Here is a 24,618-nt window from a genome sequence, read left to right on the forward strand (position 1 = left end):
TTTGTGCCCGAACGAAGATGCCTCATGGCGGGAAAATTGTTAGAGTGGAGTCAGAGTGCACAGTATGCATTTGACTGTCAAGGAGCAAAGACATTGATGAAGAGGAGTTGGCATCGTCATTTTGCCAAAGAGCAAGAGTCCGCGAACGACATACCGCATTATCAAAAGAAGCGGGAATCTTCTTAGTTTAAGTAAATAGTATACCCATTAGTATGATATTTTTCTACATTTTCTACACCATGTATGTCAAGAAATGTCCCACGACCTGAGATGCGCGCTGCGTTGACGTTTTCTCACAAAGTCTTTGTCGGTCGGAGAAATGACGCCTTGAAATGAAGTATACTACACGAGCGTTACGCTTTGCTCTATTTTCGATGTTTGCTCGTCCATGATACGAAAAAGCTGCAAGAAGACCAGAAACCCATCAGCAGCTCCTTATCATGCTTTTCGTTCTCAATCCCCCATTCTGTCTCTCATTCATTCCCCGAAATTCCAAATTCTCACCTCATTTTTAGATCTACCTAAAAGAATGGCTGAAAAATTCTGCTTCTTTAAAAGTAGGCCATGCCGCTCCAACCCAAGACACCTTCCAACTCGCCCCTGACCTCAAGGACGTCGCCGTAGCCGCCCTTGCCGGCGACTTCGAACCGGCGCCCGGCGCCGAGCTCGTTCCAGCGGGCGAGGAGCGCGCCGTCGACGATGCTGCGGCCCGCGCTGGTGTCGACGCCGGGCGTGCGCGCGTCGAGGGGCTGCAGACGGTGGGCTTTGGGGTTCGTGGCCGCGGCCTGCGGCACGGCGCCGGCGATGCTGTTGGCGAGGGACGTCAGGCGGCGGTAGGCTTGTTCCCCGAGGGGGTTGAGGGAGGCGAGGGCACCCGTTGGGGAGGCGAGCAGGAGGGTCGTGGGCGGGTTCTTGGAGGCGTTGGCGGGCGACGGGGACGCCGAGGTTCGGGGAGGGAGAGGGTTGCTGTTGGGTGGTTTGGTGCCGCAGAGAAGGAGGCACGGTTCAAGAGGAGATGGCCCTGGAGTGATTTGGGATCTGTAAATAGTGTTAGTTTCTGGGACTGTGGACGATTGGATAGTGCTCAAGAGTTGGACTCACGCTCCGGATCGAATTGCATCACATGGATCACGCCGTCCTTGTCACAGACGACAATATGCAGCTCGTCGCCAGCAACAACAAAGTCGGCCGTCGACACCTCGAACTTGCCCGCGCTTTTGCCAAAGAGCATCATCTTGTACGGCTCCTCGGCATACCCGACGAACCATACGCCCTTGAAAGCGTCCGTCATGAGACAGTAGCCCGTGCCACGGACCTCGCGGACCGCCGTCACGTAGCAGTTCATGTCCATGAAGGCGACGGGCAGTAGCGTGCCGTCCTCCTTAAGACCGCGCACCATGCACTTCTGTCCCTGAGCGACGAGCATGAGCCCCTGCGAGCCGACCTCGCAGATAGCGGTGACAGCGCCGCGGGGAATCTCCTCCTTGGCAACGAGCTTGAGCTTCTTGTTCGTCTCCGGGCGGCCGGGTTGCGGGACGACAGGGACGACGTCGTAGACGAGGATACGGCCGCGGATGGGCAGGTCCTCGCCGCGGTTAATGGCGGTACCGATAGTAATGAGCATACGGCGCTCCTTGGTTTCTTCGGAGACTTCCAAGTGAAGCGTCTTCATGCACATCGCTACCTCGTGCTGCTCGAGCTCCACCGTGTCGATGACGGACCACGTGGTCGGGCTCATGAGCTTGATGATGCCACGTTCGGTCCGGGGGTATATGGTCGTGGTTTCCTTAGCCCACTCCTTGTGGTAGTCATCGTCCTTTGGCAGCTCGAAGGCCTCGGAGACACTGCACGCAACGGCGTAGGTCTCCATTGGCGGATGGTAGGCAATCAGGCCAACCGCATCACCCACTGGAATTTTGCGCACAGAAACGCCGAGTTCAGCAAAGTTCGCGTCCGCGGGGAGCTGTGTGACTCGCGTTTGGCCCTCGGAATCAGCGTAAATGAAGCCACGCTCGCAGCCCTCGGTGTGGAATGAGCTCATGCCACGTACACCAATACCCTGCAGGCCGACAACCTTCGGACTGCTCTTGGCGGACTTGATGATGAAGGACGGCGAAGCGCCAGGCAAGAAGACAGTGCTGTAACCGTTGATATCACTGCAGGCTCGGAGTGGAACAAAGCGCGGTTGCTCGTTAGCGTCATCGTCAGCAACTTCAACAGGACTCTTGGCTAGAGAAGGATTGTTGACTTTGCGGAAATGAAGAGTCTTGGCAAGACCCACGGATTCATCCTGTGTTGTGAGACGAATCGGTTCGTATATAGTAAGGTCGTCATTTGCATGACGGAGCTTTTGTTACAAAAGATTAGTGGAGGCTACCAACGCCTTCAAATCAAGAAGACTTACGATGAGGTGTGGTGAAGTCGCGGTAGCGTCCCCAAGGTCAGCCATCAAGATTTCAGTCAGTGTCTCTTGGACGGTGCCTCGTCTGACGGCATAGTCCGCAGAGAGGAAAGGGGGAACATAGGTCAAGCCAGCAGCAACGTAGACTGGCTTGGAAAGGTCAGGGAGGGCGTATATCTGTAAATCGATTAGCAAAAGTGTGTGCCAGCAGGAGAATGCTGAATACTCACGTAGAGAGCTCCTGCCGCACTCAGCAAGAACATGAAAATGTTGTGATCTTCTGGTCCGGCCTCATTTTTTGTCTTTTGGCCAAAACGACCGTTCATGTCTTTGTACAGGCACCCTGCAAGCCACTTGGTTGAGAGAATGGTGTCGTCTGCTCTTTCCATCTCCTCCAACTCGCAATTGCTGTCGATCTGGGCCACCATAATGCTTGAGTCGTCTCGGATTAGGAGAAGGTAAGGGTCAACGATGCTGGCGCTGATCACCCGTGGCTCGGCGCCGGTATCCTCATCGAGCATCGGAAGAATTTGACTCAGCCCGAGATCTGAATAATGGTTAGCGACGATGACGACCGCCTCAGACAGAGTACAACATGACTTACCTCCATCGTAGCACCGTACTTCCGATTTGAGAACTTGAATGATCCTCAAATGTTTTCCCATAGTACCCGCCTCCACCGTAAAGCCAGCCGCGGGATCAAATTCGGTCCCTGACAACGCCTCAAAGCCTGCGCCAGTAAGAGCATAAACGTCTGACGTCTCATATCCATCTAGATCGACCTTGGAAACAATCATAAACTTGTCATATATAGATGAAGCGTCAAACTCGCTGCCAACCGCGGCATTGGCCCCCTTATCGCCCTGCAAAGACTTTGGAATGGGTTTCTGGACGCACATAGTCCAGAATCCTCTAGCCTCCGGGAACTCGAATTTGCCAATGACCTTTGGCTGAATGTTTTGGTTCATGATAGCAACAGCGCCGGCGTTGCCCTTACCCACCGCACAAGCGAGCTGCAGGTCAGATACAACACCAATTGAGTTCTTCTCTTCCTCGCTATCTGGGACGAACGCTTGCTTGCCCGACACCATATCCTTGATGGGCGCTATGCTCAGCAAGGAATCGTGGATGCGGAAACTCAACTCTCCTCCTTTAGAAACCCCATTGGCAGTCGCACCGGGTTGGATCATTGTTGTTGTCGTTTCACCGTACAGATCGTCGTCGTCGTCATCATCCATATCCTCGTCTTCCAGGTCGTACTCGAAGGAATCGTCGACTAACCGTGTTTTTCTGCGTGCATTTTGCGCCTGCTTTCGTGTCCAGCCGAGAACAAGGGAATCACTTCCCGTAGTTCCCAAGAAGAAAACATTCTTGCTGAGCTTCGAAATAGAAGAAACGCTGCATTGGACAACGTTGCCGCCAACCTCGGCTGAGACGAGCTTGACGCTGACCCCTGAGACTGTGCGTCCGTCAATTTTGAACGTGATGATGGCCAGTCGCCCGTCGCTTAGAACCATCAGCAACTCCCCATTCTCCGCAGACATGAGTTCAATATAGCAATTCTCGAGCCGCAAGTCCAGATCAGACTGATCTGCAAGAGGGAAGTTTGTAGTTTCCTTGGTGAAGGCATTGACGGCCACACCATTCGGCTTTCCGGATTGATCTATGTGGATCAACTCGTTCGTGCCGACGAGCAGAGCGCCACCGACAGGACCTGGCAAGGCAATGATTTTGAAGAGATCCTGGGGAAGGTTGTTGACGGAGAGAATCGCGGTCGAGGCCCTCTGCTGTAAGTCGAGCGTGAAGACCTTGTAAGAGAAGTGGTCCTTGCGAGGTAAGGTGTGGGAGCGGCGTTGTGTCGAGGATATGATGCCAAAGGTGGGCTCTCTGTACTCATGCAAGAAGGCGAGGTGCACAGGATGAAGGAGACTGGGATCAAGCTGCGGTAGAGGGAGGACGTATGATGTTGAGTATGGTACATCTGCTATGTTGCTAGTTCCATTTGAGGCCGCTGCAGCTGACGGCTCTTTTGCCGGCCGAGGTCCATCCACATCTTCATCCCAGTCATCCATATCTATGTCCTCATCGGCTTGCTTGAACGGGAGAAAGGCGATATATCTGGGGCCAAACCTGAGGGCGGCGCATCGCGAACCCGGATCGGCAGCAAGGTATGTGCGGTAATTGTTCAATGGGCCATCGAATGGCGAGCCCTCCAGTTCTTCTTTCTCGTAGTAGTGGATGGAGATATCCTCGAGTGCGTGTTTCTCGGGATCCCACTGGACCAAGCTCAGCCTGGCAACTCTTGTAGCAATCAGGAGAGCTTCACCTCCTGACTTGGAGTGTTGCAATTTTATTCTCGCCAGTCCCGTCACAATGCCAAATATGGGGAATTCGGCGACAAGCACGAGCTTGGTGTTGTTTGATCGGTCGGCGCGAACCAGCATGCCGTCGCCGCCCAGGAAGGAGGACTCGAGGCCGTCATCGTCGTTCAATCGGCGGTCGTAAGGCTCATCGGCCCTGGAAACCTGTTGCTCTCGGGTCTGTGATGTGTCGACTTCGGAAGAAATGGTCTTTGTCGAAAAGATCTGCAGTAAAGAGCCCTTTGCGACGACCAGATTGTTGCTTTGCGCTGAGATGAAGGGCAAGCTGAGACTGTACTGCACACCAGTGGGTGGCGTGAGCTCTGTATAGCACTGCATCTTGGCAGTTTCAGTCAATTGCCTCCGATGTCCTTGCTGTCATTAGTGTATGAGGGCGATGTATAGGATCGTGGGCTTGCAGAAGCGCGAGATAGGTGGTTGTCTGTCGCAAGTCAATAGAACAATACCTAGCTCCCGTCCTTCCAAGAGCTCTGGTCGCGCAAAAGCCCATGGAAGCGTGTCACGCAGTCTCATTGGTGAGATTTGGGCAAGCGGATCAAAGAAAGAGCCGAAGCTCCGGGGCGTCCAATATTGCAGGTGCAGGTGCTGCCGCAGGCCTACAGCGATCTAGGCCTCAGCACTTGCAGCACTCAGCAGCCCCCCCATGCCCCTTATCAGCATTGTGACGCTCAGGTGCAGCACACTAAGGCAGGCAGGCTACCTTACTGCGTAGAGATTGACTGGGAGCTGGGGCCTCGCTAAACCTATCGCCACGGCAGGAGCTAGCAGCTCAGGCAACTCTGCTGCCCGTGTTACGTCACCCGGCGCAACCTCTACTGAGGCATGCTAAGCTAGAGCTCCCCAAGCACCGAGGAATTAAGCAGTGAAACAATGACGATGCCCACAGCTCTGCGCCAGACTCATTGATTCCTCGCAAAACATCAACAAAGGTCTACGGTCCAAAGAATCGCCATCGTACGCTGCATCCATACGGCCAAACCACGATTCATCATGGCCAACGCAGGCCTGCTCCAGACCAGTCTCATCTGGGTGGCTTACGCCGCCGCAGTCGTCTTCTGCCTCCTGGCAGCCATCATTACCACCTTCACCTGGCAGACGCCCCGGGAGCGATCCGCTATAGTCAGCATTGTCGCTATTGTCAGTTTGACGGCCCTCCTAGCAACCGTCCTTCTACTGCCTGTCGACATCGCCCTCATTTCATCCACAACACACGCATCGCTCGGCGTGAAGAAGGATTGGGCTACCGAGGCGCGAGTTCACGATATCCTTCAGACACTGCGCATCGTCTACTATTCCCTCTATAGCTTCGATGCTCTGCTGTGTCTCTTGATTATCCCGTTCGCCTACTTCTGGCACGAGGAATACGATGAGATCGAAGTCGAGGAAGGCCGGTCGTTCGGCAGCCGCCTCATCAGCGCGCTGAAGTACACACTCGTCTTCGTTATCCTGGTCCTGATCCTCTTCTTGGTCGGCTTCTTCGTACCGGCAGCTGGTGATCACAACGGTGCTCACTGGGACCTGGATTACTTCAAGCGCATTCTAGTTCAGAATAACGGCCAAAAGGCGCTTGCCTTTGCTCTTGGACTCCTCGTCACCCTCGGAATTCTGCTGTACGTCATTTACACAGCAGCTGGACTGGCCCTGCTTCCCATGTCCTTCATCAAGTCTGCGCCGTCGATTTCTGCGCCTCAACTTACCGAGAGCACCGCAACCGCTTTGGAGCAGAACCGGGAGCGCCAGCGCCAGCTTGAAATGCGCAACGCCGGTCGTCCTGAGGGTATGTCGTCCAAGGACAGGCGCGAACTCGAGGCACTGGTTCGCGAGGAGCGCACTTTGACGCGTCGCGAGAGACTAGCAGCCGAGGCCTCCGGAGAAGGTCGCAGCTCCATTTACAGATTTTGGCTCAAGGTCTGCGCCGTCTTCCGGCCCATCAAACTTCTCGGCGGTATCCTACTGCTCTTGCTTTCCGTCCTGATCTGGGTTTCCATGTTGATTACGGGTATCGACAAGGCGAAGAACTCCTTCTGCAAGGGCAAGTGCGGCTACATCCTAGGTCACATCAACATTTTCCAGCCCATCAACTGGATCTTCATTCAGTCCGCCAAGGCCTTCCCGATTGACTACGTCCTGATGGCCCTCCTGGTCCTCTTCTTCTTCAGCAGTTCAATTACGGGCATCGCCACCATCGGCATCCGCTTCTTGTGGGTTCGCATCTTCCAGATCCGTAAGGGACGTACTGCGCCGCAAGCCCTCCTCATTGCGACAGTCATGCTAGCCCTCATTATCCTTGCTATCAACTACACTATCGCGAACATGGTTGCCCCCCAGTACTCCATGTACGGCACTCAGACATACTGCACAGCTCCTCACCACGCTGGCGAGACCCCGGATTGTAAGGACAGGCCGGATTATCTGGTGCAGTGCTCTGAGGCGCTGGATCCCGAGGCCCTCAAGGTCTGCACGCCTTCCATCATGGCCGAGTTTCTCAACCGCATCGCAATCACATGGCCCTTCTTTGGCCTGGTAGACTTTTGGGCCCAATTCGTCTTCCTCGGTATCTTCCTCATTATTTTCGTCACTGGACTCTTCCGCGCCCCCAAGCTCAATGTGTCCGAAGTTGACGAGGACGCCGAGGAGGACGAAGAGGAGGGATTGCTGGCGAGCACCGGTCGCAGATTCGGAGCGACATGGCAGGATATCACGGGACGCACGAAGAAGACCAGTTACGGTACGCAGGAGGGGAACAATGGTGCCGGGTCCTCCGAGGCGTAGTTGAGTCGTAGGAATACCCATGATAACAGAAGTATTGTGCCGAGCATATACGGGAAGGGTTGTAAACAAGCACATGGCATGTCATCGACGGTATGGGAAGCGCGGAATTTTGTATTGGAACACGGGCCAAGGCACACACACACGATGGCGGGAAGGAAACGGGCTGGGTCGGTAGTCTTTTATTGCGTTTAAGCGACACAGAATGCACAAACATTGTTTACATGTTCTCCTCATGACGCTCCCAGCATGACCCGTCTTTCGCTATCTTTGCCCGGCTTGACAAATCGGACGGCCTTGTGCGTCCTGTCGTCAAAGGCCGCCGCCGGGCCGACGTGCATCTCATGCCAGCACCTGGTGCAGTAGACGTCCTCGCAGCCCAGGCACTGCAGCGTGCCGTCCTCCAGGCAGACCGTACACCACGTCGCGGCATCCTCGTCAGTGTAGCCCGTCTTGGATGTCAGACGCTTCTGCTGCACGGGGCGGTCTGCGGGCTGGAAGGTCGGTACGGAGGGTAGACCCATGCCGCCGCCGCCGTCTGACGAGGCTCCCCCAAGACCACTGAGTGCGGCCATGCGGGCTGCTATGTCATTGTCAAAGCTTGATGCGTCGTCGTGCTTGGGAGCGCTGGATGGAACGGAGGGAAGCCCTAGGTCAGGGAGGCCGCAGCCGCCGCCGCCGCCGTGGGCTTCGTCGTCTGCCTTGGGGGCTGCGATGGTCGAAGGTACCGAGGGGAGGGAGAGCTCCGTGTCGCCATCACCTTCACCTTGATGATCTTCTTTCCGCGAGGTATCTTGGCCCTCATCGCCCGACGTTGGTGGAATAGGCTCACGCCGAGAGTTATACTTCGCCTCCTCCAGAGCCTGTGAGAGCAGGTCATTTACCTCGCGGCCCATTTCCCCGCCATCCGAGTCATCATCATCGGAATGATCCTGCTCATTGCCCCGGGATGGGTCCACCGAAGTCTTCGAGAGTTCTTCTAGAAGGGCGTTCACCTTGGCGGACTCATCATTGGGGTCGGATTGCCACTGCTGCGGCGCACCACCAAAGTCCTCATCGCTGAGCAGATCTTCGAGGGTCTGGTCATCTGTTCGTAGGAGGGGATCGACGTCATCATCCCCCGCTTCTACCGTCGGAGCCGCCGGAGCCGGAGCGGTGGTGGACGACGGCGCGGGCGATCTCGAGGACTGATGCTGCTGCTGCGGCTGTGACTGAGGCGGTGCTGCTACTGCTGGTCCGCCCGTGTGGGACCATGTCCGAGATGGGGACGCCGGAGACTGCTGACCGAGACGAGAGCTCGCTGGTGTGGTGACCTTTGCGGACTGTTGGGGCGGTTCCTCGCGCTCGGGTGTATTCCTCAGAGACCTCAACCGAGCGGCCAGTGCATCCTCCCTCGAGGGCGGCTTTGCTGGCTCGATGCCCGTGAGGGAGATATTCAGGGCACTTGTAATAGAAAACCTTAGCAAATTGGTGGTCCCGAAGATGCCGGTGGTCTTTTCTTCTTATTTACTTTGATGACCTGTTCAATGACACTCCGGGACTGCCGCCTTTCAGGGCGCTCAAGCGGTCCAGCAGACTCTTGTCGGGGCCGCTCATGTTCAAGGCCTTCTCTGTTTTCCTTTGGACCTTTGGACCTTTGGACCTCAATCTGACCGAGACCGAAGGCGCAGGTAGGACGCGGGTATAAGGGTAATACGGAAAGAAGACTTTGGTCAGACAATTTGAACCCGAGGAGACGAGACCCCGCACATCGGTGTGATGAGTTGAATCGGGTGAGCTTGTATGATTGATGCAAGGGAGTTGAGATGTCCGCCCGATTGTGGAGGCAACAACACTATGCAGGAAGCACGAGGTCGGAAGGGTTCGAAAAAGTGGCGCAAGGCAACTCGCGAGGCATCCAGGGACGAGAGAGCCAATGCTGAAGAATATGGGGCCAAAAGTTCCAGTTATCTCTGGGGTATCAAGATTCGGTGCTGATAGGCTGTATTGGTGCACTGCTCGTACCTGTATGACCTTTAATACAACAGAGCCGGTGAGCAAGTCAGATCATAAGAGCGAGGATAAGAGTGAGAGGGTACGATTGCCCGTGATGAGACCCCGTTCCGATACCTAGCTGGCACGTTGGCACACTGAGTGACGAAAGTGAGATCAGAGGCGAGCAGGTGCGAGCTGCTGTCCGCTCCGCCAACTGGGGCGGTCGGAATCTGATGTACACACTGCACAGCCTCAATGGGAGTCATTGCTCAACGTGACAATCACCATTAGCCATCAAATAAGCTTGAATAAGCGAGATGGTTGGAGGGGACAATGTCATCCCTGGGCTCTTATTAGGCAGAAACATCTTTAGTGGCGAGAGAATGGCTGTGTGCCAAGGTACCTTCCAAGCTTGCTCTCTGGCTCCCAAAGTCCCCGAACTAGTCCTCTTAGCATCGCCCGGCTTTGCTCTGCTGGAGATTGTCGCTCACTAAATTCCCAGTTGGTTGTTCGATTTTGTCGATTCCGTAGAGAGTCGGTGATAGAGACCAAGCGGCGCAAGGAATGATTTATTGAACTAGACAGGTGATCGTCCGCCGCAATTCGTGGCGTAACTTCTTTCCACTTTGCTTTGGGTGGAGGGAGGCACGATGGGCTTACTCTTTATGTACCCTGTTGGAAACGACCTTGCCGACTGCAAACGGATGGCGGCGTGTGTGGTGAGCAACTGCGTTTGTCGGTATGCTTTTTTTGATATTTTGTAAACTGTGGATGGTATACGGAGTACCATCACAAATGATGCTCCTTGGTGGCGCATGAGAAAACGCCGTCTCCGAAGCTTATGTCAGGGCTCAGACAACGCCAGCCATGGATTTTGCAAAGGAGAAACAGCCTATGGTAAAGATTTACGATGGGAGCGGATCCATAGGAAGGAAGGATCATTCGGCTGTGCCGCAACCTTCTGGCTTTACCAAATGCTTGTTGCCTATCGTGATGTAAATTGAAAAAATGCAACAGGCTTTGCCTCCACTGTCTGGAATTATAAGATATTCAAGGCTCCCGCTTGCCCTCTCGTCATCATTCCTTTCAAGGCTTTCGAGAACACCACCTCACCCAAAAGCCAAAGAGCCTCCCTAAGGTACTTTACCAACTTTACCAAGTGACAGGCAAACGCCCCTGCTTGCATCATAGACTGCGACACCCCTACATCCCAAGAAAGACACGCACCGACCCCAATCCTTCTTTCAACGGCCTGACTTCATCGCGCATTCCAACCGCCGCACACACCCAAGAAAGTCCTCCGCCGCCAATTCCTAGAGTACCTTACCCCCCAGCAACAACGGTAAACCGAACTCCGTCTTTACCCAAATCCTACCGAACACAGCCAAGCAATCAAGAGCGGAAGGAGGACAAGGAAGGCAACCACACAACTTTCAGGGCGTACCAATTCTTCCGGCCATCCGTCATACTCAGTAGTGTGGTGGCAACCAGGCCATACAGTCCATTACACATCACATAGCCCATCGTCTGACGGCATATTGGACCAGTCCGAGCATCCCTGCCAGTGTGGATAGACCATCACACTTCGAATCTCTTGGCACTCTGACACGCCCTGCCCATCACTCTTGAAACGGGAAAGAGACAAAATTCCTCTCGCTCCCACTTCCGCCAATTCCTGCAACCTCTTTAAATCTTACATCTTGCTCACACCAATCTCAAACCTCGGCCTGATCACTTTCGAGTCGCACACGAGACTTGCACGGCTCTACCCCGTATTGTAGATTGGCATTTTTGCAGCATCACATTTCGATCAACGTCGCATACACACACCTACCTACCTACCTTCCTACCAAATCGTTGGGCCTAGTAAACACATCCCATCGAAAGCGAAAATGAGACTAGATCTCGCAGTCGTCGCGCTGACGCTGCTCGCGCCCGCGTGGGCCGCCGCCGTGGAACCCGGTCTCCACGGCTCCGACGTCGCATTTCTCGCCCCCAAATCCGAGCGCGATAACACCCAGCAGGACGAGAAGCTGTGGAAGCGCAAGGGCGGTGGCGGCGGCGGCGGCGGTCGCGGCGGAGGCTCTTCTTCAGGTGGGTCCCGGTCGGGAGGTGGCAGTCGCTCCGGCGGCTCCAGCTCCGGCTCTGGTTCTTCAGGATCAAGCTCATCAAAAGGCGGTTCATCAGGTGGTTCAAAAAGTGGCGGCAGCAGCAGTGGTGGTTCCAGGTACAGACCCCCGTCTTCTTCTTCTCCTTCTTCGTCAACTGGACGGTGGAAGTGGCCGTCCTCGGGCAGAGGTAGAAGCAGCAGACAGCAGACTAACACTAAATCAAGTACCTCGAGAGGCGGTTCTCGCGATAGCTCTGGCGGATCGACAAGGACGGGAAGCGGACCGGTTCCAGCATACGGTGGCGGCAGATACTACGGCGGCGGCGCGACGGTGCCCTATTCGGCTGGCGCAAGGAGGGGCAACATGGTGCCGTTCCTGCTCGTTGGTGGTGCCCTGGCCTTCTGGCCCGGTCTCTGGCTTGGCGCGCACATGTATCCCTACAGCCACCCGTACCGGTACTACAACGAGACGGCCCGCCAGAACCAGACGAAGCCGGTGCTGTGCGGTTGCCAAGAGTACCAGCCCTGCGGCTGCGACGAGAACAACAGCACCGAGTACATGAACTCGCTCCTCGGCAACGGCAGCTATGCCGCGCTGAACAAGTCCGTCGTCAACATTGGCGAGTACAACGGTAACGAGACCATTCTCATCAACGGCTCTCTGCCCAACGGCACGACCGCTGCCGGCGGTTCCGACGAGGTCGGCTCCGCTGCCTTCCGCACCGCTGTGGAGACGCTCGGTTTCTGGCCCGTTGTTGTGGTCGTTCTCGCTACTGTCTTCGCGGCATAATGGACGCCGACGGTGGATGTACGAGCACGCCTTTGTATAATAATGATGGATGGGATCCTATGCATAAGGGTTGGCTGTATGACTTTTTTGAGTTTCTTGGAGTTTTATTTTGGAACATGATACCCTGCAAACGACGCTGGAAGAGCCCAACGATTACGATATTGGGTCCACCGCTGGGAATCGGCAAAATGAACTATTAGTTATTGATGAACGAATCAAATCAAGTATGACATGCTAGCCGGTCGACACTATGCCGAGTGAATTTGCGCCAGATGCTACCGACATGCCATCATGATGGAAACCTATGTTCTCGTTGAAAGATTATCAGCGCCCGACTGTCTTGTGATATCGCTCAAGTTTCGGCTTCGGCCTCCCTTTCAGCCCGCCTTCGTTCACACCAAGCACCCAACTCTCTCCAAATCCTCTCCTTCTCAGCCGGGCGGAGCGACGCAGCAAGACCGCTCGTGCTGGTAGCAACAAAGACCTTGGCGCCAGCCCACGCCTCCAATGCCTGCACACAGTCTCCTCCCATCCCCTCTTCCTGCTCCTGCTTCACAACGACGCCCATATTCTCGTTCTCATCCTGCCACCCATACCGAAACTCCTCCTTCTTGATGCCCCTCCCGTGCTTCACCCGCCAGATGCTCTCCCAGATCGACTTACCCACGATGCAGACAACCTCGGGCCTGCAGCCCTTGACCTTCTCCTCGAGGGCCCCGACGCCCTCATCCATCTCCGCCTTGGAGAGCTCGGCGCCGTTGCGGCTCGGGCGGGCGACAATGTTGGTGTTTCCCAGCCCGTACAGCGCCGGCAGGTCGCGGTCCTCTGTCGGGGCGCAGAGGCGTGGGGTGATGCCCGAGGAGAAGAGGAGCTTCCAAAAGAGGTTGGAGGGGTGGGCGTAGACGTGGCCGAGGGCCGCGGTGCGCAAGCCCGGGTTGAGGCCGACGAAGAGGATGAGGAGGTCTGGCGCGAGGATGTCGGTTAGGTGGGGGAGATGAGCGTAGGTTGAGGGTGGTGCGTAGCCTCCGACAGCCTTGCGTTTGCGTTTTGGTTTCGGTTTTGAGGTTAGCTCTGGCTTTGGGCTTGGTTCGTTGGATAGGATGGAGATGTCTTGTAAGGCTTCTTCAGCTTCTTCGACTTTGAGAGACAATAATGTTGAAGTGGACTCGAGGGCTTGCAATTCGGCGCGGCTGCTGGCCGTCTGCTTGGTGACTCGGTTCGGGGACGGTACGGGGCCGAGTGGAGTCTGCTTCCGTGGACTCCGACGGAGGTGTCCCCGGGAAGAAGGGCTAGGAGATGGAGAAGCCTTGTTGGCAGTGATAGTACTAGCATTACGGGTGCTGGGTGGTTCGCTGGTCGGGTTGAACATGAATTCTTGCATCTGGAGTCGGCCCTTGAAGCTCGCAGCCTTGGGTTGAGGCTCCGTGTCAAAAAAGGGCGACTCCATAGCTGATGCCAAACTCTGGAGTGTCAAAATTTCGGGGGAATGACTTCAGATTTCAATCCGTATGGCGGGTTAGGCTACCCTGTCAGGTTTCAACAGAGCCGGCCGTCTCATGAAGAACAAGGTCCCGGATGTGACGTTTGCTGGAGCCACTGGTGCACGTTTCTGTACGAGAATCGAAGGTGTCAAATCTTGCCTTCAGTCGAATATTTGGCTGTCAAATGAGGGAGGAACGAGCCACGCAGCCGTAGACATACGATGACGTGCTGTGAAATATGAGGTTCAAGACGAAAGAGTGTGGGTAATAGGTAGGTATCTCGAAATCGTGAATGCGCCTCCTGATGTGCTCACTTGCAGCACAACTTGCTATCCCTTGTTGTACTTAGCCGTGTCGGGCAAGGTATGACTTGGGGTAATGAGGATGTCCTTCGAAGCAAGACGATAAACACGACACCCCGTTAGTGTGATAGGATTTGGGGAGAGGTAGTTCGATTTTGAGTTTGAGGCAAGTTGAACTAAGCGTTGCTCGACAGCTCCTGGCTCAAACCTCGCCACTGTGCCTTACCTTGATCTGATTTAGGGGTCCTACCTTCCTTTGGCGTCATTCGGGCGTGTGGACCCACAAAATCTGATCTGCCACTATTGATCAACAACGGAAGCAACTTTCATATCTTTACGTAGGTACCTTAGCAGCAAATTGGCAAAATTGAAGAACGAAAAGAAGAGAGAGAAATAAATCAGTGTCCACTGGGTAGTGGCTCGGAGGAAATCAAATGATTTCTGTTTTCTTGATCACCAATACATAAAACCAGGCTTGCTCTGCCGGCCAAAATTTTAAATTGCAATTCAACATCAATTGATCTAGCAAAACGGGAACTCCTCCACAAATGGTATCTATCATGCACCTCCAGACCCTTATATACAATGTATCGCTATGCTCCAAAAGACCATGAACCTCCATTCAATGAGTAGCAACCTCTCCTTTTCTACTCTGATGGCATCGTTGCCCAGTTCACAGGACAATGATGTTATCCACCCTCCGCCCTTGGGTCTCAATGAAGTACTTCCTCCGAACTCCCACACCGAGGGCATTACCAAACTTCTCGTAAGCCTCCGGCCCACCGCCGCGAATCATCACCATGGCGATGGGATGCGGCCGTCGCAACCCCGACGGTGTAACCTGCTCAACATCCAGGTGAGGCTTAATCATCTCATATTCCCACAAGTCAGGGGCGCTGAAAACATAATTGGTCTCGAGTTCCTCCTCATCGACAATGATAACAAGTTGTAGAGATCGCGGCGAGGGCGTGTAGGAGGGAATGTTGGCAATCTTTTCACTGAATGAGCAGCCCCCACGGCGCAGGACAATTACCTGGTGATTGCGAGGCGCTTCATCAGGCAGGCGACCATCACACCCGAAGCCTGCTCGATAGACTGTCTGCCACGAGAGGCTCGGAGGGGTGTCGTCGCTCGGGACAGAAGCATCAGGAACATCGGGTAGCGGAACGGCCCCTTTGCCCACTGCCAAAGCACCCATGTAGCTTTCAACATGGAAGTTTGCCTTTGCACCAGCGGGGAGCGGCGCTGGGGTGTTGGTGGGATCAAAGACAGATGTGACAGCGCGAATCATGGACTTTAGCATGGACCTGTAGGCAGTGTTCATACTCTTGCCGGGAGTCTGATCTTCTACGAGCTCAGATTGCGCCTCTTCTGTGAGCTGAACTTGATCGTCAAGGTCACTGATCTCAACCTCCAGCCCCTCGGCGGGCGCAGGTGCGCTGGCGTTACGCTCTTCCGGCTCCCCGTGCATCATGATGAGCTCGACAAAGCCATTGTACCGAACACGGTTGAATAGAGGATCGGAGATGCCTTTCAGGAGATCCGCGTCAATGTGTACTGGCTCATCTCGTCCCAGCGGCATGTGGTTGACCTGAGTGACCCTCCATGTATGATCGTATGCTGAATCAAACGAATCTTCCTGAACGAAGTGGACTTTCAACCCACTCAGGGCAGAGATCCTGACGCCCACAGGTGTCTTGAAAGCGGCAGTATTGGCGAATAGGCTGTTGAAGGCGCTCCCAACGTTGCCCTGTTGTATGTTTGCCGGGAACTCAATGACTAGCGTAGGCTTGAAAGGCAGGGCGGCACAGGTGCCGTTGTCTGGGATGAGTGTGCGCGGAAGTGTCCACGGGAAAAAAGTATGGTTTGCCTTGTATCTTGATATCGAGCCATTGCTGCCTTTGCCGGCGGGAACCAACTCAACTCCACTACGCGGATTGGAGATGGTGTGCAAGTTGACGAAACTCGCCGCGTGAAAGACGTCGGGCCGCGCAGCCAGTACAGAACCCGTAAGAGGAACTTGCTTTGGAACAGGGCAGGTATTCGTGAAATTCTCGTCGTAGTAGACATCGACGCTGCTGTGTTGTTTGCGGCGTTCCTGCTTCTTTATTGGCCTCGTTCTTCTCCGAGGGATGATCAAGGGATGCGCCTCCGTGGTGAAGACATAAGCGGCATCGAGCTTGTTCAATGGGTGGTCTGGGTCGAAGAGCAAATAGAGATACTTGGTGGTCTCGCCAAGAAAGAAGCTCTGCATACGGTCGGCCTTCTCCCCTGTGTCGACATTCTGGAGGCCGGACCAACCGCATTTCGTATAACACAGTCTCTTGATGTCACTAAGGACCATCTCCCCAACGTGCAGATACCAGGGATCGTTCGTGGCACGATACAGGTAATAGTTAGACTCGATGAATTCAGGCCGGCCAGGCCACCAACCGATACCAGAGTCGACTTGTCTCTCACGTACGGACCATCTCTCGGGCAACGCCCCGTAACGGGTCCATAGAGCTGTATATAGTAGGTTGGCTTCCTCGGCTTCCTCAATCTCACCAGCCATCGCAAGCAAGCCGGGATAGAAGGCTGCCAAACTGTCAATCCAGCTTGTGAAAGCGTATCCGCGAGTTCGGTGACCAGTCATGTAGTACGGGTGATGCGCGTCATTGTACAGGTGGCGCTTGATAGCTGCGTGCGCATGGTGCCACGCCTCTAGGAAAGCCCCAGCAGAGTTCTCCTCAGGCGTCAAAGGTATGTCGTGTAATGTGTTGGGATCGAGCCACTGCCGATCAGTAGGTGGCTCTGAGGCGGTAACGTTCGGCAGCTCATGGCCAGACAGTAGAATGTGGCTTTTCAGTGCATATTCAAAGAAGCTGTCAACACCAGCGCCAATCCCCGAGTCAAAGCTGACCCACTCGCCCTTTTCAGGGTCAATTGCATTACCAATAAGACCAATGTCGCTCTTGGCTTTCCACACTGCCCAAAACGCTCGCTTTGCCAATTGTTCAAACCTTGAGTCGCCTGTGAGCCTACTAAGAACGGTGAATTCTAGGACGAGGCTTCCAGCGCCGGCGCTACACGTATCTGTCTTTTCATTCGTCGCTCGAGGTGAATCCGGGTCATCGCGAGAGACTTTGTGTAGTGGAGAGTTGACGTAGAAAGGTATGCCGTGTCGCAGGTTAACTCTCGGATACGGCAACCCTGTGTTCGTATAGAAAGCAGGCAAGAGTCGCTCTGCAAGATCCAACGCTAGTCTGAGAAGCTGCCCATCGTACTTGAAGTTGTTTGGCCATGCTATGGGGTGCAGCTCCAGCGGATCGGAATCCTCGTCTTCATTGAAGGTTTGGCCTGGGTTATAGCCAGGTATAGGCAATTCTCCGATAGCGAATAAGTGCGCGCTCAGCAAGCCACCGACTCCTCTGATGACTGTCTCGAAGACTTGAACTTTGCTGTCCAGGTCAAAGCCTCGCGCCCTTCGCCCTTCTCCAGACGGCCCGCGTCTTCCGTCGCCATAGTATTCGACGAAAGCTGCGACGCTCTGCTGGAACTCTTGCAGAGCCCAGACAGCAGTATGTTCATCGGAGGGTGTCCCTGCGAGGATAGCCAGGGTCGAAAGGCTGTCGATGAGGGTAAGGGAGTAGTTGCCGAGGACATCATTTAAATCGTAGTTTCCGGGGTTCGCCGGATCGCGCGTTAACGGTGTACAGGATATCGGGCGTAACTAGATGCAAGGTCAGTCTATTTCCAATGCCCTGCGGAGTCTAAGTGTTTGCGTACCTCGTCCTCTGGGAATGCAACGCGCATGTAGTTGTCCCAGCCATGGTGGAAGACTTGGGTAGTTGCATTGCGAAGTTCGGCAAGATGAGCGTGATTGACTGCAAACACAACTGTCGGCCATAAAAGACACAGGTAGCCCAGAATGGATGATCGCGATAACATGGTGATGCTATCTCTTGTGGCGCTGGGCAGGGTTCCCATCAATCAGCCGGCTGCCAGCGGCAGATGCCTCTCGATTTATGCGGGACTGAAGTCGAGGTTCTTCATGGAATTTGGGCCATCAAACAAGTTGTTCTTTGAAAATAACATGGGTATCACCGAAAAATGAAATATTCGCAGAGAAAATAAGGAACAACGTTGAATTGGAAAACGTCGCCCGCCCTTGATAGGTCTCGTGTCTGACGTCGAACATCCGACATCGAAGTGGGATGCGATGTCTGTCATCTTCCTCCCATTGGTGGAGCTGCTGACTCATCATACCTAATGTCGGTGCGTCGCTGCTGTATGTAGTGCTGCACCTCAACTTCTGGCACTTGCCGTAGTGTATGGTCAGATTGGACGAACGTGTCTTGAGTCAGTTGTCGATGAGGCTTCTAGAATGTGCCGATAAAGTCGTGATGGAATTCTCTTTCTTCCATGAATCTAGTTATCGGCAATAAAGTCTTGCTCTCAATTGCCGTTTGCATGAGGTACATAATCATTTGGGGTATGTGAATATGCTCGATCAGCACAGACGGAATACCCGATGATTCCCCGAGAACGCAGTAAGAGCAGCTTCAAAAAATGAAGACCAACATGAACTAGGGTTTGTGCGGTATAAAACTGAAAAGAATACTTATAATACTTGCTGGGAAAATATCGGAAGACCAGCTGGCCTTTGGAGTTTTCATCCAGGAGGTGGGAAGAATGGGTATGAGGCATAAGCTTCGTAAGAGACGCTTCTTGTTCATGGTTGAGGAGGAAGAATCGCATGTCAGTCCTACCGAGGTACGGAGTACCTACCTCGTAGGTTCCGTGTACGTGCCTCTCTTATCTTGCTTATCGCAAAATCTTACCTCATCACTCAGAACAAGGTGTGGCCGGTGCACTCGCCGCCGTTCGCGCTAACTAACGGGAAGCTTTCTTTCTTCCAACAACCCCACAGAACCAAAATCCTCCAAAGTCAACTTCATCGAAGGATGCTTTCTCGAAGCGCTTCTTTTGTTGGGCGACACGCGCGCCGCATAAGCGCGAAACTTCTTCTTCTACATTACCAACTTCCAACCCACAGCTTCGAAGCTATTTCATGAAGACTTCAACACGATGCATTTTTGCCTCACGCCCAGGGCCAATGTTAGTCAATGTCGGAGCGCAGCGGTCCATCACCGGTGCTGCCCCCACAATGTCAAGCTATTCCGATCAGAACCGTATCCCAGTTTCAGGCAGCATTGAGGGGAAGCGAGCTTCAGCATCGACTTTGTCGGCGAGGGCCATTTTTGGGTAGAGTTGCCGAGAAGCTGTGACGTCTGTTCGGTCCACTTGAACTATTCGTACAGCCGGTCATCACCCCTGGGTATTTGTAATGGAACCGCAGGTGGCCGCCAAACGGGCCGCGCACACCGCCAGGCCAACTCGGCAGGCCATGACTTCAGCCTCCCGCACCCATCTCGCAGGCTTAGCAGTCGAACACCAGCCACTTACCATGGTTGTTCACCAGCTCTACTCCAGCCTCGATACTTCGCGCACGATGTTTCGTATACTAGTCGTCTCTACCAGGGTAGTAAACGTCTCTCGAGTATGCGGAGCTCCTCTTTGGGCGCGAGGGATTTGCGGCTTTTCATACACTGATACGCGGCTGAGGCGACGCCGTCTGAACACCGAAGTTACTGCGAGAGTAGCTCTCTACGGTCTACCGTCATGACTCTACTATAACGCCCGTCGGCCAGGATTGCATTTCGCTTCATGAAGCTCCATCCCACATCCTCATTTCAATGGTACATCGAGCATGAACTTCTTGCCATGTGCACCCTGCCAGTCAAGGTGCTCAGCCATCGAGCTGAATATCTCCTTTCACAGTCTGCGGCGTAGTTCTTGTCTCCTCCCGATTCCAAATCAGAGGAGTTTTCAGAGAGCTCTAGATCACAAAAGCGGAGCTCATGGTGGATGTCGCAAAGCAGTCATCAGAAGCCTGGAAACCTGGAATGCGGGCGCAATCTTCCACCCCCGTTCCCTCTTCCTGGGAAATATTCGACGCCTTGTCGGTTGCCAGATGGCGGACCATTCGACGCGGTACCGGGTCTGTTTCGAACATCCAAATGAGGCAGGAGCACAACGATTTGGATTCCTTCCCGGAACAAGAGCAATCTTGTCTTCACCGACTTTGGACCCGATGCTCTGGAACGAGGCCTGCAAAGAAGAAAAAAAATGAAGCAGAAGCTGCAGAAACTCTGGACCAAAGTGCGTGTTTGCAGTCGTTCTATGGGCAGTACAACGGAAACAAAGCGTCTACTGGTGGAAAAGCGGAGAGGAGGGTGAGCGATTGTCTCCCTAACGCTGCTGGATGGCGCGATTGGCTTGCTTGCTCTGCTTGGACGGATGCTGCGACTCCTCTGCAAGGGAAAGGTTATACCCGGCAGGCGGTTCTATTCTGCACTTCTGATTCGTCCCGAGAAAACGGATAGCCATTTAACTGGCTAGGTTTTGCATGAGTAGTGGCTTAGCCGCTGCAGATGTGAATTACCGACCACTCCTTCGCCCGTTTGGCGGTGATCTGGCAGGCTCATTCCGGATATAGTGCATGGCAGACGTGATGGATGGCATGATCGTCTCTTCGGCCTGGCACACGCGCTTCGCGCTTCGCAGCTTCGTCGTTGGATCAAGGAGGCCGGTTGGAACAGGCGCAACACGAGTTTGGGCGCCTGTGAAGACTAGAATCCGGGGTTGACATTCTCCAGGTGTTACTTGTTGTCACACAATACCTCTTGGGTTACTGCAACCAGTATAATGGGTTCAACCATGGCCTGCGCACACCTACGACCCCATGATACGACCCCATGGAGGCGGCCGCCGACAATGGCGTGAGGCGACAAACGATCTTGTCCTGGAAAGATTATCGGGAAAACAAAGTGGACGACCTTGACGTGTGTATTGGGCAAGGTTAGCCTGTCTAGGCACGGCAAGTTGCAACAGAGGGCTACATCGCTTCGAGGATGGCAGCTCAGCCCAGTCAAGCACCCCCCAAGTTGATCAACACTATCGGAAACCCCATGGCTGACAGTGGCCCGTGAGCCAAGCAAGAGGGGGGATGCTCTCGTCCCCAGTTCCCCCTCTCTGATCATTGGGGATCATTGGGGCTGCGGTGTCTCTAGACGAAGCAGCGAAACGGAAGACCACGGACGGCAGCCGAACAATGGCAATTACGAGAGAACAAATCAAGTGAAATCTCTAGCGTTGAGCTCGACTCGGCGGGGGACCCGTTGAAGGACAGGGGAACAGGCACCAGCGGCCCTCTTTCTCTTGATTCCACTCACCCCTAGTCGCCTCTCAAAGATACCCGGCGCAGGCCGCAAACATAGTCTGGACAAGATGAGAGTTTGCGTTTTTATCGCGCTGTCTCCATCCAATTTACCGAATTCCTGGGACGGTTGATGAAGTGTCTCTGCAGACCAGACCGGACGTGGACTCGAGAGGGTGGGGGCTGGAAGAGCAAGAGAGGTTGAAGGCTCCACACCCAAGGCGCGCGAGCAAGGGAACGTTGCGACTGCGGAACGCCTAGTGGTCCATGCAGGCCTAGCACCCGTTGCCGTACGGAGACGAAAGAGGGTACGGACTACGGTACGGAGTGCGGAATACGCACGCACCATTACCCGTGATTCGCACCATGGGATGGGCATCCAAGGCACACCCCCCTCCCCAGACCGAGGGCCGGTGTCTGTCTTGTGAGTGTGCGTTCTTGTGGTGCTTCAAGCAAGCAGGGAGGTTCGTCGCTTCGTCACCCCTTCCGGGCCCCTGGTCACGGTGGTTCCCTCTCCTCTCGCCGAGGGCTTTCTCTCTTCCCGGATTCTGGAAAGCAGAGGATCAATCACAGGTCCGCAATCGCATTCCCGTCACACACTCGCACCGGTCAGCATTCTAGGTCAGGATGAGACTCCTTCGAGGGCAAACGAGGGAGGGGGAAAGGATGAGGGATGAAGAGGAGATTCCCTCCGACCCGTCAGCCGTTCCCTTTTTTGCAGCATTCGTCAAGGGGACCCCCCGCTCGATCAGATGAGACGATGGATCATGAATGCGCTCTATGAATGCGATTGAGATTGTGAGATAGCGCGCGCAATCTTTGGGCCCGCACTCGACTACGACGCAAAGACGACGGCGGCGACGACGATTATACCATTCATGGACACCAGGAATTGTGAGACAGCATTAAACAGAAGCGGGTTGACGTCCGTCCCCGCGTCAAGCCGGCTACGAGAGAGAGGGGCCAAAAATAAGAAGAAGAAGGAGAAGAAGCGATGTGCCACTAGACTGGACATAGTCACGTCCGGACTTGATTGCATAATTCCGGCCCGTCTAACGTTCACTTTTTTTCTTCTTATTCACATTCGCCCTATCCACGCTATCCTACCCGATGCCCAATGCTCAATGCTCAATGCTCAATGCCCATTGATCGGGGAGGGACTCTCATCACCCGTCGTCATCTTGCCTCGGATCGAACATATCCCGTCAACGGCCGAGAGCTTGGTTTGCTGTCAGCATGCCGCGCCACTACCGACATCACACTTCAACAACGAATTACACGGAACAGCTGCTTGCCCTCTTATACACTTTTTTTTTCTTTTCTTATTTTCCTGTACTACACTATTTAAACTTTGCTGTACGTGACTTGATTACTTGCTTTAACTTTCTTGGGGGAGATATCTATGTAGAGAGACAGGTTGACAGTGAAGATGATCGATGACTTACAGGATCTCATTACCTACCTACCTTACGTTACCTGCCACATTTGAACTCCCGGCAAATTCACCCAGGACAGGCCAGGCAGGCCAGGACAGGCCCCCGGAAATTCGGAATTTCTCACAGATTTCCCACTTCACGTGAGCGAGCGGGCGAGAGCAGTCTCGCGAGATTTGGGAGCAAAAATGAGCAAAAATGGGCAACACAATGGACAAGAACCTACTCCGGGAAGCCGAAAAAAGTCAGGTCTTGGCGGCAAAGGGCGACAATCACAAGTGCGCGGAAGCCGCTCTGCGGGGCCGTCGGCTGGGGTACCCACCACTCGCGGTCTCTTTCACATTTCTTAGGTTCCTCTCTGAGTCTAGGTAGAGAGACTGAAAGAGAGAGAGAGAGAGTAGAGTATGGGTAGAGTATTGTATCGTCGTCCTGACGTCCTCCGCCTCCGTCTCCGTCTCCTCATCATCATCTCTTTCTATCCCCCCGCCCTAATCCGCACGTACACATCAGGGTCCAAAGCGGACCATCACCAAGGCAGCGCGCAGGCAGGTAGGCAGGAAAGTGTACTTACTCCGTATCCTACGGGGATGCCCCGGGGAAACATCAAAGAGGAGACTCAGTGAGGATCTCTTTTCCTTCTCGTCTACCATCTTCCCCCACCCATGCCACCCTTCCTTTTGCCTGGCGCGCGCCGCCGCCATGCTTGTCCCTGCCCTTTCTTTTTCTTTTTTTCTTTTTTCCTCCTCTGGCCCTGTGCGGCGTTGCGGCGTGCCCCTTGTCAAGAAGGGCACCGCGCTAGATATGCGCCCCCTATGGGACCCAAACCCCCCATAACCTTGCAATGTCTCTTTTCGGTTACTGCAAAAAGCTATGGGACTCCTCTCTCTGACGGTTGACCTCTGTGATCCTCTTTCCTTCTCCCCTCTCTCCTCATCAGTCTCTCAAGCCCCCCGGTGATGGGCTTTTTAAACACTTTCTTGCTACGATCCATCCCCCCGTCCCATCCCCTTGACCCTGAAAGGACCCGATATCCACTATCCCGTCTGAAAAGGGTAAAAGTTTCGACTTCTCAGGCTGCGGAAAAGCAGCACGTCGCATCCGGGCCAGAAGGGCCGCAGACACGGCCTGGCTGTGGATGTTAGTCGCTCTCTCATCGTATGAGGACTCGAGGCGGGTGCCTTTATGGCGTACTTTTTCTTGCCGGTCGGGTATCCACCACAACCACCACCCGCGCCGTTGAGGAAAGCCACACCCGCTACCGCAGCGCAGGGCACATTCTTCTTCTCTCCCTCCTGCCATGCCATCTGGTCTGCCTTTCCTGGTCTCCGGGTCCTTCGTACCCTTTCCACAGTCCAATCACCCTCGCCTTCGCCCGTCCCTCGGCATCGGGGCAGGGGGCAAGGGAAGGGGGAAGAGAGAGAGAGAGAGAGCACGGACGGGGCGCCCGTTGAAGAGGGCTAGCCCCCCGGGACTCTCCCTCCAGCCCGACATGAAGCATGAACATGGGTTTAATGTGACGAACAAGGCGTGCTAACTCGTCTCTCATTGTCATCGTAATTGCTGTTTGACAGTGGTGTAGCAGTAGAAGAGGAGAACAAGTCGCTTTATTTCTCTTGGCGTATCCTGATGACGATGGCATGAATGGCCCAAAGTACGGATAGATGAGCTGTCTTCCCATTCCATGGTCATGAGACGACTCCGAGCGTAGTCTCGTTA

At 54.4% G+C, this 24,618-nt stretch overlaps 6 protein-coding genes across 6 annotated transcripts; 2 read left to right on the forward strand and 4 right to left on the reverse strand.

Annotated features, from left to right (window-relative positions):
* Window positions 1–551: 551 nt before the first annotated feature.
* CFT1 (mRNA cleavage and polyadenylation factor subunit) lies at window positions 552–5,100 on the reverse strand (the record flags this gene model as incomplete). The annotated part of the gene is made up of 5 exons (XM_065755960.1): window positions 552–1,038; window positions 1,098–2,347; window positions 2,405–2,578; window positions 2,632–2,948; window positions 3,006–5,100. 5 exons carry the CDS (start codon window positions 5,098–5,100, stop codon window positions 552–554), a joined length of 4,323 nt encoding a protein of 1,440 aa, XP_065615200.1.
* Window positions 5,101–5,772: 672 nt separating this feature from the next.
* N0V96_000524 (uncharacterized protein) lies at window positions 5,773–7,554 on the forward strand (the record flags this gene model as incomplete). The annotated part of the gene is made up of 1 exon (XM_053193382.1): window positions 5,773–7,554. One exon carries the CDS (start codon window positions 5,773–5,775, stop codon window positions 7,552–7,554), a length of 1,782 nt encoding a protein of 593 aa, XP_053049099.1.
* A 230-nt stretch (window positions 7,555–7,784) lies between these two features.
* N0V96_000525 (uncharacterized protein) lies at window positions 7,785–9,147 on the reverse strand (the record flags this gene model as incomplete). Its single annotated transcript, XM_053193381.1, has 2 exons — window positions 7,785–8,994; window positions 9,062–9,147. 2 exons carry the CDS (start codon window positions 9,145–9,147, stop codon window positions 7,785–7,787), a joined length of 1,296 nt encoding a protein of 431 aa, XP_053049098.1.
* A 2,270-nt stretch (window positions 9,148–11,417) lies between these two features.
* Window positions 11,418–12,425, forward strand: N0V96_000526 (uncharacterized protein; the record flags this gene model as incomplete). The annotated part of the gene is made up of 2 exons (XM_065755961.1): window positions 11,418–11,619; window positions 11,872–12,425. 2 exons carry the CDS (start codon window positions 11,418–11,420, stop codon window positions 12,423–12,425), a joined length of 756 nt encoding a protein of 251 aa, XP_065615201.1.
* Window positions 12,426–12,777: 352 nt separating this feature from the next.
* On the reverse strand, window positions 12,778–13,872 carry thp1 (uracil DNA N-glycosylase Thp1; the record flags this gene model as incomplete). Its single annotated transcript, XM_053193379.1, has 1 exon — window positions 12,778–13,872. One exon carries the CDS (start codon window positions 13,870–13,872, stop codon window positions 12,778–12,780), a length of 1,095 nt encoding a protein of 364 aa, XP_053049096.1.
* A 1,009-nt stretch (window positions 13,873–14,881) lies between these two features.
* On the reverse strand, window positions 14,882–18,138 carry N0V96_000528 (uncharacterized protein; the record flags this gene model as incomplete). The annotated part of the gene is made up of 2 exons (XM_053193378.2): window positions 14,882–17,920; window positions 17,977–18,138. 2 exons carry the CDS (start codon window positions 18,136–18,138, stop codon window positions 14,882–14,884), a joined length of 3,201 nt encoding a protein of 1,066 aa, XP_053049095.2.
* Between the last annotated feature and the right edge of the window lie 6,480 nt (window positions 18,139–24,618).

Source organism: Colletotrichum fioriniae (genome assembly GCF_027942845.1).
Source record: "Colletotrichum fioriniae strain IMI 355084 chromosome Unknown scaffold_1, whole genome shotgun sequence".
Classification (NCBI taxonomy): domain Eukaryota; kingdom Fungi; phylum Ascomycota; class Sordariomycetes; order Glomerellales; family Glomerellaceae; genus Colletotrichum; species Colletotrichum fioriniae.